At 46.6% G+C, this 16429-nt stretch overlaps 1 protein-coding gene across 1 annotated transcript in view; it reads right to left on the reverse strand.

Moving 5' to 3' along the window:
- LOC127617475 (cAMP and cAMP-inhibited cGMP 3',5'-cyclic phosphodiesterase 10A-like) overlaps positions 1-16429 on the reverse strand; it is a 150872-nt gene that overhangs the window by 97319 nt on the left and 37124 nt on the right. The window contains 1 exon segment of the mRNA XM_052089452.1: positions 3455-3586. Coding sequence (XP_051945412.1) covers positions 3455-3586 — 132 coding nt within the window.

The following is a 16429-nucleotide window of genomic DNA, read 5'->3' on the forward strand; positions in this document are numbered from 1 at the left end:
CCATATATCCCCTGGATATAAAATCTGGAAAAAAGAAAACCCTATTGAGCATTGATATGTACAATGTATTTGGAAGCTAACATGCATACTAATTCAAAGCGCTGCTTGAAATGCATGACAGGCCAAGACAGGATCTGGCACATATGGTTTGTAGAGAGACGGATGTTTAATCACCGCCTGAGAAAAATCCTAGCCTGCAGAATCGAGCCGAGGTTAACCAGCACTGCACTCTGCAGCACTCATGCAGAAAACATTCCCAAAATGCAACACATTCACCCTCCTTCAGTCTCCCTCCTGCCTGGCTGCATGCCCCTGGAGGTTGGCTCTGACGTCAGAAGTCGAGCTGGGCCGACCGCCAGCCCTATGGGCCCTTGATGGATGTGACGGGTCGAGTGGAGCGGCAGCTGTATGAAGCCTGCACTGCATGGAGAAGCCAGTGCCGCTTCACAGTCCTAATGACCCATAAGGAGCCAGCAGGACCTCTCTGTCATATTTTCAGCAGTGCACTAACCTTTTAGCCTTCTGTCTGTCTGTGTTGCTCAGGTTACATACACACAAACACATGCGTAGAAGTGCTGTGGACTATACATGAAACGTATTCAGGCAGTTTTTTTGAAGCATTACAGTTCTAATATGACTGTAAGACCAACCCATAGTCTAAAGCCTCAAAAGGGACAACATGTTTTACACATTTATAAAACAGTTTGGATGTCCAGACATATTGTATGAATGTGTGTTTCCATTGAAAAAAGTGGTAACCTGCAATTGTTACCTCAAGGATCTTTTTCTACTTGTTTACATACACTTTGTTAGTATTTGGTAGCATTGCCTTTAAATTGTTTAATTTGGGTCAAACATTTTGGGTAGCCTCCCACAAGCTTCTCACAATAAGTTGCAGGAATTTTGGCCCATTCCTCCACAGAATTGGTGGTATGCTTGTGCTTATTTTCTATTTGGAAGACCTATAGAGCTTTAACTTCCTGGCTGATGTCTTGAGATGTAAATATATACAGATAATTTTCCTTCCTCATGATGCCATATATTTTGTGAAGTGCACCAGTCCCTCCTGCAGCAAAGCACCCCCAAAACATGATGCTGCAACCACCATGCTTCACGGTTGGGATGGTGTTTTTCAGATTGCAAGCCTCACCCTTTTTCCTTCATACAAAACAATGATCATTATGGCCAAACAGTTCAATATTTGTTTCATCAGACCAGAGGACATTTCTCCAAAAATTAAGATCTTTGTCCCAATGTCGACTTGCAAACTGTAGTCTGGCTTTTTTATGGCAGTTTTGGAGCAGTGGCTTCTTCCTTGCTGAGCAGCCTTCCAGGTTATGTCAATATAATACTTGTTTTACTGTGGATATAGATACTTTTCCACCTGTATCCTCCAGCATCTTCACAAGGTCCTTTGCTGTTATTATAGAATTGATGTGCACTTTTCGTATCAACTACTTCATGAGCCGTATGATGGCTGTGTGGTCCGCTGGTGCATATACTTGCGTACTATGGTTTGTACAGATGAACGTGGTATCTTCAGGCATTTGGAAATTGCTCCCAAGGATGAACCAGACTTGTGGAGGTCCACACATTTTTTTTTTTGGCTGATTTATTTAGATTTTCCCATGATGTCAAGGAAAGAGGCAATGTGTTTGAAGGTAGGCCTTAAAATACATCCACAGGTACACCTAATTGGCTAAAGGCTTGGCAAGATTTTCTGGAATTTTCCAAGCTACTTAACTTATTGTATGTAAACTACTATTCTGACCCACTGAAATTGTGATATAGTCAATTAAAAGTGAAACAATCTGTATGTAAACAATTGTTGGAAAAATTACTCATGTCATGCACAGTGTAGATGTCCTAAACAACTTGCCAATCTATAGTTTGCTAATATTAAATCTGTGGAGTGGATACAAAATTCGTTTTAATAACTTGAACCTAAGTGTATGTAAACATCTGACTTCAACTGTACCTCACAAAACATTATTTTACAGTGATAAAATCAGATAAGGCGAGCACATTTTATGTTCATATTATACTGAACAACATGTTATATTGAAATGTGTTTCATACAGGCCACATATTAGGCCTGCAATGGTACATGTGTCTGCGCCAAACTGAACGGATGAAGGGTCTTCGGTACACCCGAATACTTCGGTAAAACACAAATGATTAAATACTGTATCTTAGCATGCCTGAAACCAATATTAAAACAACATATAACGAACAACACAAACCGTGCAGAACTAAAATGAAAAAAGATTACAGAGCAACATGGGACTGCGTGGAACAGAACAGAGCGCCACACGTTACACTAAAAACTGCGGATCAGATAAAGGCATGTGAAGTTTATACTAGCTAGCTCACTATTTTTCCCAGCTGTGATGGAACTTAACAAAATCTAAATATGTCAGACTTAAATTAGCCAGAGATTTAAGACAAACTGGTGTCTCTAAAATCTGTTGTTAGGGAGCATTAAGGTTTCGAAGTAAACTATAGTAATACTGGGCAACGAGTAGTGAGCAGGATGAAGGCTGTGTGTCAGTTCTGTTTCACCGAAGTCGGATATGTCTCGTTGTGTCAGATATCATCCACATGTGTCTCTTGAGCTTATGGGAGCAAAGCAAGACAGCTTGTGCAAGTTAGTCTCACCAGATTGTATTATTATTGATATTAATATTTTATCTAATTAATTTATCTAATGAAACCATTAAACCATGAAACGACCATAAAAGATTGAGATTACATGAGATTATACACACACACACACACACACACACACACACACACACACACACACACACACACACACACACACACCCACCACCTACTATTTTCAAAGAACGGCAATCTTAAAAGATTGTTGTAAACCACTTTTCAAAAGCATGGGTACCCTAAGAGATGAGTATAAAATAAAAAATCAAAGTAGACATTTAAAAAATTCAATATTATGTTAAAGAAATAGTTCAACCAAAAAATTTAAATGTAATTATTTACCCTTATGTCATTCCAAATGCATGCTGTTTTTACATGTTTTTTTTTATTATTAATCAAATTAAAAGTAAAAGGACAATTTAGTAATAACCGTCTCTGTATGGTTAAAAACTACATCAAGATTCTTTTAAAAATCTTCTTTTGTGTTCCCCAGGAAAAATACAGCATATGGGTTTGGAACGATATGGGATGAGTAAATAATATCATAATTTATATTTTCAATGTCAACTATTCCTTTAATACAAAGTAATATCTAATATTTAATAATATGTCATATTTGATACCTGTCTAAAATTACACAATATAAAAAAATATCAAATAGTAAGCGTCACTAAAAAGAAACCTAAAATCAAACACATCTTGTACCGGGCAGTCAACTCACTATTATTTTTTGGAACACAGAGCTCCTATCCCATAACATTATAACACAGTCTGCATGACCACAAGTGCGTACCTGCAGGCTGAGTGCTGTTCTTGCATTTGAGCCATCTGTGTACGGTCTCTGCGCTCACGCTCTCCAGCACAAACTCATCCAGCATCTGTGGGTGGAGGGACAGATAAGCCTTCACTTTCTCATCTGTCAGACCTGCAATACAGTCAGCAACATTAGTTTCTTCATCTCACATTCATTCTCAAAAACAGACATCTGCAGAGTGAAAATATCAGCAAAATCATCTCCACTTATATCATTACAACAGGCCTGTCTTTTTCAAGATTGTACAAAAAATCTGTTAAATGTTGAAGTTGCCCACTGTGACTAATTCTAAAGAAGAAATATTCAGAGTAAGAGTATCACCCAACAAAGTGAACTTCATAGGGGATTTAAATGAGATCACAAATAGTAAGGAGTGTAGGCTATATGCTGCAAACACCATAGGGAACAAGTGTACATTGATATTTCACTTCACAGGATGTGGACAGGGACATTTACCCATCAGTCATTGATGGGTAAATCACATGCCATTTGGCTAAATTAAACACATTATTTTTAAACAATTTCATTCACCTCAGGAATGGTAACTACGCAGCTTCTACAACAATTTAAACAGTAATTTACTGTTTCTTTAATATGTATCTGTGGCATGGCGGGTGTGATCATGTGTCAGTCTGTGGGAGAGAGAGAGTGGTAAAGCTCGTCACCTGGTTCACAATAAACTTAAACACAAATATACAGTAGCACTCTCTGGCTGCTGTGCTCTCGGGTCTCTCTCTCCCCCTGATGCTGTGGCGTGGCTCTTAAGTCTCCCTCCGCCATCACTATAACGAGAGACAGGTGTTAAAGATCATTGTGATCGTCAACCAGGTGACAAGCCTTACCACTCTCTCTCTCCCGCAGACCAACAAATGACCACGCCCCCATGCCACAGTATCATAAGTTCCCTATCGAGAGGTCACTCCTATTGCGTAAGTAGCTTACGCTATGGGAAAACTCCGTTTCTCGAGAAATATTGAAGTCTTTATGTAAAACGCATTGCAGCTGCACAGCAGACAGTAATGAGCAAGGCAGCTCGGTCATTGGCTGTGCTGCGGCAACTGCTCGAACCAATGACGGGGCGACTCTGAACGCGCTGGGCGTGCGCCTCGCGTTCGCGCGCTCAGAGCCCGCCGAAATTAGCATAGCCGGGCTATATAATGGGCACCCCGTCATACGAGTTCCTTTAGATTTAATCTCCTTCAGCGAAGACCTCCTCTTCGCTCGATCCTCCGGATTGTTGGAGTCTTTCGCCCGCCGTTAACAAGCCTACAGCAGGACTGCTAAGAGGACGCCGGCGCCTTCAGCCGCCTTCGAAGCCTTCTGCTACGCCATCCGGCGCGCATCACTATATCCTTTTTACTAAGCTACTTTGCAAGTGTTCGCCTTTGCGACACTTTTTGTATTTAGTAAAGAGCAAATTCGAGCGTTGTTCCAAATGCCTTCGACCTGCGCCTCGTGCAGAGGCCTTCTTCCTGACAGGGACAGTCACATTATCTGCACTCGCTGCCTGGGACCTGACCACGCAGAAGCTGCTTTCACTCGAGGCGGATGCCCCGAATGTGACTACCTGGGCCTCAACGAGCAGCCGCTCGCCGCCGTCGCGCGAACAAGCCTGCTACCACCGTGCTGCCGTCCCCTCTGTTCGAGCCGCGCAAGAAAAAGCGCCGCTCACGGAGGCCGCCAGAGCACGCGGACTTCAGTGACCTCACGCCGGGCCAGTCCCCGTGTGCTTCACCACCACCCGAGAACTCCCCGCCGCCAGTCCAATTCACGCAGACGGACCAGCACCCCTCCAACAGAGCGGTGGGTCTCATCTCGTTCGGCGCGCCAGGGGACGACGGTGAAAAGGATGACAGCCTTTCCAAATGGCGCTGCATCCGACGACTGGCCGGGCTCGGCCTTCGACCCCGCGCCGTCGACATTAGCGGACACGAGCACGGGCACCAGCACGGTAAGAGAGTTCGCTGAACGCTTCACTGCAGCGAGCAAAACGTGTAAAACATTACCCAGTCCCCTTACAGGCGTCTGGAAATGTCTGTACAGCAGTCAATGGGCCAGTCACAGAACTCACTCACCTGCAATCAAATGCCGTTTTAACGGCAACACACAGAAATCACAAGAGTCATTTTCTGCCTGTGTCACTAAGGGGTCACGTGTCCACACTAAAGTGCGCACTCCCACATATCAATACTGTCCAAACAGTGCCGAATACTTTCCCAGCTCGAGCTGGACGCCCCATAAATGTAGATCGTGCGCCTATTGTCATGTATGCACCACTACACACAAGCACTGTTCCCACAGTTATAAACACTTCCCCAGTAAAAGCGGGAAATACTATAAATGTAGCGCGCGTGCCTGCTGTCCTGCACGCACCCCTACACACAAACACTGTATGCATGGCCAAAAACCCCGCCGCTAGCGGGAGGCTTTATTAAAGTGGCGCGCGTGCCTACCACAGTAGATGCACCCCCACCCATAAACACTGTCGTTTCAAACATTTCTCCGGCTCTTGCTGCGAGCATTACGGAGATAGCGTGCGTGCCTGTAATCTCACACGCACCCCTGCACTCAACAAAGCTGCTCAGCGCGCGCCCGCGCCTCTGAGAGCTGTAAGCTCAGTGTTAGCACATTTTCTGCCTGTGTTACTAAGGGGTCACGTGTCCACACTAAAGTGCGCATTCCCACAGTTACAAACACTGTATGCATGGCCAAAAACACCCCGCCACGAGCGGGAGGCTTTATGAAAGTGGCGCGTGCCTACTACAGTATATGCACCCCCACCCATAAGCTGCACATACAGTTTCAAACAGTTCTCTGTCTCATGCCGCAAGCATCACAGATGCGACGCGCAAGTTAAGAAACTCCCGCTAAGAGCGGAAGCTTTATGAAAGTGGCGCGCGTGCCTATTACAATGTATGCACCCCCACCTGTAAACACTGTCTATACAGTTTCAAACATTTCTCCAGCTCACGATCGCGAGCATTACGGAGATAGCATGCGTGCCTGTAAGCTCACACGCACCCCTGCACTCGGCACTCAACACGGCTGCTCAGCGCGCACCTGCGCCTCTGGGAGCTGTAAACTCAGTGTTAGCACAAGGCAATTTGCCGGTGGGGCCCATACGCCACTGCGACACGCCCCCAGCCAACATTCAGCCCATATCTGTGCGAGCAAAAGCCTGGGAAAAAATCCCTGACATGCCAAAATGGGTTCTGAACATAATAAAACACGGTTACTCACTTCAATTCGCCAGCAGACCACCCCGCTTTTCAGCGGTGGTCGAGACGAAAGTGAGGAAAGATGTGTCACATGTTCTACGCACCGAGGTGCTCGAACTGATAGAGAAGGGCGCTATAGAAACTGTTCCTCCCTCTATGAGCGAGGCGGGTTTTTACAGCCGCTATTTTCTCGTCCCTAAAAAGGACGGTGGCCTCCGCCCCATCCTAGATCTCAGACATCTGAACAAAGCTTTTATGATTCGCTCGTTCAGAATGTTAACAACCAAACATATCCTCGTGCAAGTTCGCCCCAGGGGTTGGTTTCTATCAGTGGATTTGAAAGACGCTTTCACATTCCGATAGCGCCTCATCACAGGCCTTTTCTGAGATTCGCTTTCGAGGGACAGTCATACCAGTACACAGTACTACCATTCAGCCTATCATTGGCCCCCCGTACATTCACGAAATGTATGGACGCGGCACTTTCCCCTGAGACAGCGGGAGTGCGAATACTGAATTACCTCGACGATTGGCTAATCATAGCACAATCAGAGGGTCAGTTAACGACGCACAGATCTTGGATTATCAGCCACCTAGAATGCCTGGGTCTGAGAATCAATTTTTCAAAGAGCGTGCTATCCCCCAGCCAGAATATCTCTTCTGGGAATAGTGCTAGACTCAGTGCAGATGACAGCGCGCCTCTCATCAGAGCGCGTGCTCTCTATTCGACGCCTTGCAACATCATTCAGAAAGGGCGCGCAGGCCCCCGTCAAACGATTTCAAAGAATGCTCGGTCTCATGGCCTCGGCATCAGCTGTACTCCAGCTAGGATTGTTGCACATGCGTCCTCTCCAGCGCTGGCTCAAGAGCCGTGTCCCCACTTATGCGTGGCGCTCGGGCCACTTTTTGATCAGAGCGAATCACGGCTGTATAAAAGCCCTGACGCCCTGGAAAGCCATCAACTGGTATCAAACCGGCATGAGTCTGGGTGTGAACACGCAGAGAAAAATGATCATGACAGATGCCTCCAAAATAGGATGGGGGGCCCTTTACGAGGGCAGGCCTGTCTCCGGCTTTTGGTCAAACCCGGAAAAGCGCCTACATATAAACTGTCTGGAAATGAATGCGGTCGCCTTGGCTCTCAGAGCCCTGCTTCCGTACCTGAAAAACGAACACGTCCTGGTCCGAACGGACAACATGACGGTAGTTTCGTATATAAATCGCCAGGGTGGACTTAGGTTGAGCTCCCTGCACTCTATGGAGGGCCCTCCATGCATGGCCCCTCAACGGGTTCCCGAGAACCTCCCCAGTGGAGTTTTGAGAACCATCACTGAGGCGCGAGCACCCTCTACGAGGCGCTTATATGCCCAAAAGTGGAAAGTGTTCAGTGACTGGTGTGATACCAAGAGCTTGAACCCCAAATCGTGTGTGATACCAAGTGTACTCGCCTTTTTGCAAGAGCTGCTGGAGGTGGGCCGCACACCCTCCACGCTCAAAGTCTATGTGGCTGCCATAGCGGCGTTGCACAATCCTGATAAAGGACATTCATTAGGGAAAAATGATCTAATCATTCGTTTCCTAAGAGGCGCTAGGAGGATGAACCCTCCTCGCCCCCCCTCGGTGCCGATCTGGGACCTGGCCTCGGTCCTGGACGCACTCAAGAGTGCCCCGTTAGAACCTCTCCGAACCGTGCACCTTAAACAGCAAAACTGCGCTCTTGCTGGCGCTCGCTTCAGTCAAGAGAGTGGGCGACCTGCACGCGCTGTCATGAAGCACTGCTTGCCTGGAATTTGGACCTAACGACTGCAGAGTTGTCCTTAGGCCAAAGCACGGGTGTATTCCTAAAGTGCTCTCCACACCCTTCAGAGCACAGGTGATATCTCTGGCAGCGTTATTGTCCCCAGCAGACGAAAGCGACGCTAATTTACTCTGCCCCGTCAGGGCGTTCAGAGTATATTTGGAACGTTCTGCCCTGTTCAGACAGACGGAACAATTATTTGTATGCTTTGGCGGCCGCACTAAAGGTCTCGCAGTCTCAAAGCAAAGAATATCGCGCTGAATAGTGGATGCTATAGCGCTAGCTTATGAAGCCAAGGGCCTTCAATGCCCCTTAGGAGTCAGAGCTCACTCTACGAGGAGCATGGCCTCCTCGTAGGCTTGGTCGAGTGGGATACCCATTTAAGATATTTGTGTGGCGGCGGGCTGGGCCTCGCCTTCGACATTTATCAGGTTTTATAACCTACAGGTCCCCTCATTGCATTCCAACATTCTATCAGCCTGACTGTAGAATGGACTGGAGTATGTATATGCTGAGCACTATCTCCTCCCTTACAAGGTCCGTCTCTGACTGACTTAAAGGATTTTTATGCATATCAGCACATAGAAAACTCAGTACATAAGAAATGTGCTTGTGTTTGTACTATGAGCGCCCCACCATGGACCACTGGTATTGCGTAAGCTGCCGTGCTTGTGCTTGGTCAGTTCGCTTCAGTCGATTGAACCTAAAGGAACTCGTATGACGGGGTGCCCATTATATAGCCTGGCTATGCTAATTTATGCGGGCTCTGAGCTGCTGAGCATGGCTGGCGCACCATTGGTCGCTGCGTTCAGAGTCGCCCGTCATTGGTTCGAGCAGTTGCCGCAGCACAGCCAATGACCGAGCTGCCTCGCTCATTACTGTCTGCTGTGCAGCTGCAATGCGTTTTACATAAAGACTTCAATATTTCTCGAGAAACTGAGTTTTCCCATAGCGTAAGCTACTTACGCAATACTAGTTCCCTCCTCTCAGGGAACCGAGGTTACGTTAGTAACAGAGTCGTTTTTATGACCTTAATGAGACTACATGGAACATTTCAAGTTTAAAAATTCATTTGTCACACATCAAGACCTTATTTAAATTCTCTAAACTGTAAGTGCAATTGTCAAATTGTCTCACAATTGCTGTTTTATGGGACATCACAACTCTATTGCATGTTTGCAAAATGTAGAAATTCACCCAAAACATTGAATTCATGCTTCAAACCTAGTTATTGTGTCAGTAAATTATTTTCGTTTAGTTTTTTTGTCATCGTGTGAGCCGTACTGGTCAACATGTTTAGATGTTTTTTTCACCATGCAGTCAACCTGGAAATGTTTGTTATATACAAATACAATTTTTGTTCTACTTTGTACATACAATAATGTCAGTTTTGTCCAGCTAAATGCTATTGTGTATCATACTGAGTTTTTTAGATACAGATTTCAACAGTAGGTAAAACTTTACTGGGAAAAGTCAATCCTGTACAGTTCTGTACAATACTGTAGTACACAGAAAAAGGATATGCACATTTGTATGTATACAGTTTTTTTGTAGCAATGAGCTATATTTAAACAGAAAATTCACATCTGCATGTCCATTTTTACACATTTCTTACATGTAAAGACATATATAGTGAACAGAAAATTTCCATAAAATGACAATGCAAAAAAATACAAATAAAATAAAACCTACAACAATGAAAAAACATTCCATTTCATAGATATTTATGGCATGTACATCTGACAGATTTTAAAAACTAAATGGATCATTTTGCATGTGATGGCTCACATGATGAAATAATGTTTAGAGGTTGTGAAGAGTATGACAATTTCACTGAGAATCAACTCATCCGTTTTGATCAGCAAGCTATTTGCATTTAGTTATTGTGCAAATTGTAGACCATTGTACTTTTTTGCACACATGTTCCAAAACACGTGCATTTGCTTAAATGAATAAGAAATTCAAATCTGGTGTGAATAAGAAACTTATTGTTCAGAGATTTGAAATTACTGTTGTGAAAAAAAATATTCTCATTCGATAACTGAGCCAAAGCAATTGAGAAAAACTGTAAATCTACACTGTGTAACATTTGGCCCTCTAGCGGTTGACGCATAAAACTGCAAGTTACTTGCGGAGGAACACCTACGTCAGTTGTGATTCGGCTCTGCTCTTGTGGCGAATTAATCTCCTGGTTTGAGCGAGGACTCTGAGATCACCTGCAGAGCGGAGTTATGACAGACTATATTCATGTTGATATTATGTTATTCGCTTAATCATTTATAACCAACATTACTTACTTTGAGGAAGCTAAGCAACACTCTTAATTCTATTTTAATATAATGATTCAAGTGTTTTATCCACTACACAATACAAATTAATGTATGTATTGTACTAAACATATCAATTTAAGAGGGGAAACTCGTGAAACAGCCGATATGAGCTCAGTTGAAGACACTATATTTTTATATTACAATCTACAGCCTCAGTGGAGAATGTGAGTGAACTGTAATACCACAGTACATCTATGCACTGCAAACTATAAAACCATAATATAAAAATGCAAAACTAGGATTTAATAATCATGAAATACTTTATTGAACATGAAAATAAAACGTCATGGTTACTGATGTAACCTCCATTCCCTGATGGAGGGAACGAGACGTTGTGTCGATGAGTTGACACTAGGGGTCACTCTTGGGAGCCCAGACAGCTCTGATCTTTGAGAAAATACTAAGGGGTCACGTGTCCACACTAAAGTGCGCATTCCCACAGTTACATCCCCCCGAACATACGGTTAAAAATGGAGTGCCGGTTGCAAACACACACTCAGGTTTCGCACTGAGGAGCCGAGCCAAAGACCCGGCCATTTCAACTGATGGTTCAGTGTTGTGGCAAGATGGACACAATGTCTCATTCCCTCCATCAGGAAATTAAGGTTACATCAGTAAGCATGACGTTCCCTATCTGTCACTCACTCGACGTTGTGTCGATGAGTTGACACTAGAGGTCCCAATGGAAAACGACACAAGAGCTGAAACGAGTTGCGCAGACTGGCGGTGCTTGACCGGCAGAACTCTGTGTGCCTCTTAGCAGCACAGCAAGTCGTTGTGTAACTACCCCCAACACACTGGCAGGCATTAAGTGATCCTCTACAATTTGGGGAGTGGCTGGCCCATCCATATCCTTCTCTATGTTGTTCTCCCTGAAAAAAGGAACAAAATTGTTCAGCTGGGGACCATATAAGGTCCATGTTGGCGGTGTCCCTCCAAAGAGGAGGACACCGTGGAGACCACACCCGGCACATAAGCACGTTGTGCGGAGCGGCACGGGGTATGTCCTATCCAAGGAGGGGAGGAGCTACTACAAACACAGTGACCAAGGACAGAGGGCCCTCTTCCCACGGAAGATGCGGTTTACCAGCGGGGAACATTTTTGCTGAATATACATCACACGGGGTAACCTAAGGAGACAACCAGCACATGTGGAGCACTTACCTCAGTACGGGGGCCTAAGAGACGCACGTACTGGGGCGGTGGCGAGCCTCTACGAAGACTTGTCGGCCGCTGAGCTGAGGAGGAAGAATATCCAGGGTTCACACTATTTTGCAAATGCAACTGGGAATAGAGCGCACGTCTTCACCTCAAGGGAGGGGAAAGGCGTTATGCGCAAGCGGTACACCTGGCCATCTGACCAGAACTTACCTGTTTGTGTCACCTGATAACACACGGGACGATACTGGCTCAACCCTGAGGTTATAGAACCTCACAAATGTGATAGGTGTTGCCCAGGCCGCAGCTCTGCAGATGTCTGCTAGAGAGGCGCCTTGAGACAACGCTCAAGAAGCCGCTATGCCCCTGGTAGAGTGGGCTCGCAGGCCAGCAGGGGGTGGCACATGCTGGGCATGGTATGCCATAGTAATGGCATCCATGCCCCAGTGAGCAATCCTCTGTTTGGAGAGAGCGCTTCCTTTCCGCTGTCCACCCAAGCAGACAAGAGCTGCTCAGAGCTTCTAAAGCTCTACGTGCAATCAAGATTACGTACCACACTCAGCAACACCAAGGCTGGGTCTGCCTCCTCCTGGGGCAGCGCTTGCATGTTTCACTACCTGAACCTTAAAAGAGGTTGTGGGAACCTTGGGCACATAGCCCAGTCAGGGTCTCAGGATGACATGTGAGTAAGCCAGACCGAACTCCAGGCAAGGTTCGCTGACAGAGAACACCTGCAGGTCCCCTACCTCTTGATGGAGGTGAGCACCGTCAGGAGGGTGGTCTTTAAGGAGAGCGTTTGTAACTCAGCTGACTCAAGGGGCTCGAAAGGAGATCCCCGAAGGACCACGGAGAGGTCCCACGAGGGCAATAGGCATGACATGGGTGGGGGGAGGGGGTTAACCCCCTCGCGCCTCTCAGGAACCCGAGGATTAAGTCATACTTCCCCAAATACTTACCTTCAACTGCATCGTGATGTGCCGATATTGCGGCTACACACATTCAAGGTGGAGGGGGACAGCCTTCCCTCCAACATCTCCTGCAGAAAGGAAAGCACCGATCCGACTGCACATCTCTGGGGGTCTTCGCCAGGAATTTTACCACTTAGCAAACAGACGCCACTTCAGGTCAACAGGCACCTCATTAAGGGGCCCTGGCCTGAGTGACTGTGGGTGATAGGCCACTAAAGTCTTCCACGTCCCATCAAAGGGCCAGACATGGAGATTCCAGAGGTCCGATCACGGGTGCCAGATGGTGCCCCCTCCCTGAGAAAGAAGATCCTTCCTCAGGGGAATTCGCTGGGCTTTGCTGAAGTGAGGAGCATGAGGTCCGAGAACCAAGTCCGGGGGGGGGGACATTAAGAGGTCACTAGAAGGATCTGCTCCTTGTCTTCCCTGACATTGCACTACATCTGTGCAAGTAGGCTCTCTGGGGGAAAGCACACTTGCGTAGCCCCAGGGGCCAGCTGTGCGCCATGGCATCTGTGCTGAGGGGAGCCTCGGTCAGAGAGTACCAGAGCGGACAGTGGGAGGATTCTGGGGAAGTGAACAGGCCTACCTGTGCTTGGCAGAATCGACTCCAGATCAGCTAGACCGCATGAGGGTGGAGTCTCCACTCTCCCCTAGCATAACCTGCCGTGACAGCGCGTCCGCTATGCTGTTGACGTGGCCCAGGATGTGAGTGGCTCACAGTGACTTGAGCCACCGCTGACTCCAGAGGAGGAGACAACAAGCGTGTTGTGACATTCGAGGAATGTTGTCCATCCGGATCAATACATGCTTGCCCTGGATCAACCGCAATAGCCTCCTCGGGGCAATTAGTACTACCAACAATTCGCGGCAGTTGATGTGCCAACGCATTCGCGGCCCCAGCCAATGCATCTGTCCTAACCACGATGTGCCTGAAGACCTGGCCTAGGGGAACCCTGCCCGTAGGGATGCTAGGTCTGGCCAGGGCTGAACAGATGGCAACAAGCCTTCGTGACGAGAATGTGGTGCGTGCTGTGGCACCATGTTCGTCTCTCGACTTGAGTCTGAGGTCAGTGCTGAATTGGTCTCATATGCATCAACCAGAGCGGTGTAACCATCACTGAGAATGCCATATGCCCCAGGAGCCTCTGAAAGGATTTCAGTGGGGCCTTTGTATTCTGTCTGAGTGTATGCAGATAGTTCAGCACTGGCTGCGCACGCTTGTTGGTGAGGCGGGCTGTCATTGAGACAAGTCTAACTCCATGCTGAAAAAGAGATGCTCTAACTGGGGAGAGCTTGCTGTTTTCCCAGTTGACCCGAAGCCCCAGCCGGCTGAGGTGCCTGAGCACAAAGGTCCCTGTGCACACACAACGTGTCCCGTGAGTGAGCTAGAAGTAGCCAGCCGTCGAGATAGTTGAGAATACGGACACCCACATCCCTTAATGGGGCAAGGGCTGCCTCTGCGACCTTCGTGAAGGTGTGAAGTGACAGGGACAAACCGAGGCAGAGGACCTCATACTGGTATGCAAGAACGCGTCCTTCCGGTTTACCGGGGCAAACCAACCTTGATGCCGGACGCTCGCTAAGATGCGTTTTTGCATCAGCATCTTGGACGGGAGTCTGTGCAAAGCCGATTCAGACTCGCAGGTCCAAGATTGGCTGCAACCTGCCACCTTATTGTTTTTTTTGGGTACGATGAGGTAGGGGCTTAAAACCCCTTTTTCATCTCGGCTGGAGGGACAGGCTCTATCCTGTCCTTCTGTAGGAGGGAGGCGATTTCCGCACACAGAGTAACGGTGTTCTCGCCTCTCACCTTAGTGAAGTGGATGCCGCTGGACTAGGGCAGGCGCCTAGCAAACTGAATCGTGTAGCTGAGTCGGACAGTCCTGATCTGCCATCATAGTGGGTTGGGGAGCGTGAGCCATGACACCAAGCTCCACGTGAGGGGGAACAATCATGAACCTCCTACTTCCAGGACTGCCTGACTCGGAGAACGCTTTAAAGCCTTCTTGGGTTCTTGGTGACCGGCCATGAGACGGGTGGCATCTGCTTTCTGCAGGTGGCACGATGCCGGGGCCAGCCTACTGGGGCGGGTTGTGGCGGAGCCAGTGTTGCTGCTGCAGGGGGAAGCACTTGGTGACAAACAGACAGGGGTGCGAGACATTGTGTCACGCCGGGGAAGGATGTGTTGTATGGTTCCCGTCAGCCTTTTAACCACTGAGGATTGCTGGCGAAATCCTCTATTGTGCCACCAAATAGGCCAACCTGGTTCGACCAAGTTGGGCCAAAGGTGGCGCTCCTGGACCACTAAGGTGGACATCGCCTGCCCGAGAGACCACGTCATGACCATCATCACTCGGAGGGTGAGATCGGATGGCTCGGATGGCTCCGCCAGGTCAATGAATGGAAAGATGAATGGAACAGCAGGAGGAATTCAGCTCTGTGAATACGTCCGCTCGGCTCTGAAGAACAAAATCTGAGTGTGTGTTTGCAAACGGCATTCCTTTTATACCCGTATGTCTGGCATGCAAATTCCACACGCTAATTCTCATTGGCTTTTTCTCAAAGACCAGAGATGTCTGGGCTCCCAAGTGTGACCCCTAGCATCAACTCTTCGACACAACGTTGAGTGAGTGACAGATAGGGAAAACAGAAATATGCCAGTTACAATAAAAATAGTTTACTCAATTATTTTGAAGTAAAGTTACAAAAGAGAGTTGGTTACACTCTAAACAAATCGCTACATTCTAAACAACTTGAGATAAGCATACATTCTAAAGAATCTGTATAAAGGAGAAAAAAAAGTGTCTGTACACTGATTTATTGCTCCAGAAATACTTCATTGGTTTACATTTGCTTGCAATGTTTAGATCATTATGTCTTTGTCAGGTAATAAATAAATAAATAATCTTTCAACCTATGCATTTCTGTGACAGAGGTAAAAAAAAAACAAAAGACAAAAAAAAAGACTAAGAAAACAGTGGCAAAAACATACTTAGAGACACACACTCTGGGAATCTCGAAACTGCAGCAATGTTATAAATACTCAGAAGTCATGAATATTAGAAAACATGTAACTGAAACTTCACAGAGAGAAAAAAAACAAAAAAAACATTGCGATCGACACACATTCGATTAAAGCATAATAATCCTATGAGAAAACATACCCATGCATTACAGTGGGTAAACAACTTCAAATTGTTAAAACCAAATCCATGAGGAGAGTGATTTCACAGTGCTGCTGAACAACTGTTGCACTCGCTTCCCGGACATTCATGTGAGTCGCGCCGCACCCAGACCTTCTTTCTGAGCTTACGGACATGATGTTAACATGCAAGGATGAATTATGAATGCCTTCGATTTCATGCCAAATCCATCCCGACAGCTTTAAAGTAAAATCTCTAATGTAGACGTACTGTAGTGAATCGCCACAAGGCGAAAACATGGTTTGAAAGACGGGTTGTTGGTCTACTCGCTCATTAATT

The sequence above is a fragment of the Xyrauchen texanus genome, chromosome 24, assembly GCF_025860055.1.
Source record: "Xyrauchen texanus isolate HMW12.3.18 chromosome 24, RBS_HiC_50CHRs, whole genome shotgun sequence".
NCBI lineage: Eukaryota > Metazoa > Chordata > Actinopteri > Cypriniformes > Catostomidae > Xyrauchen > Xyrauchen texanus.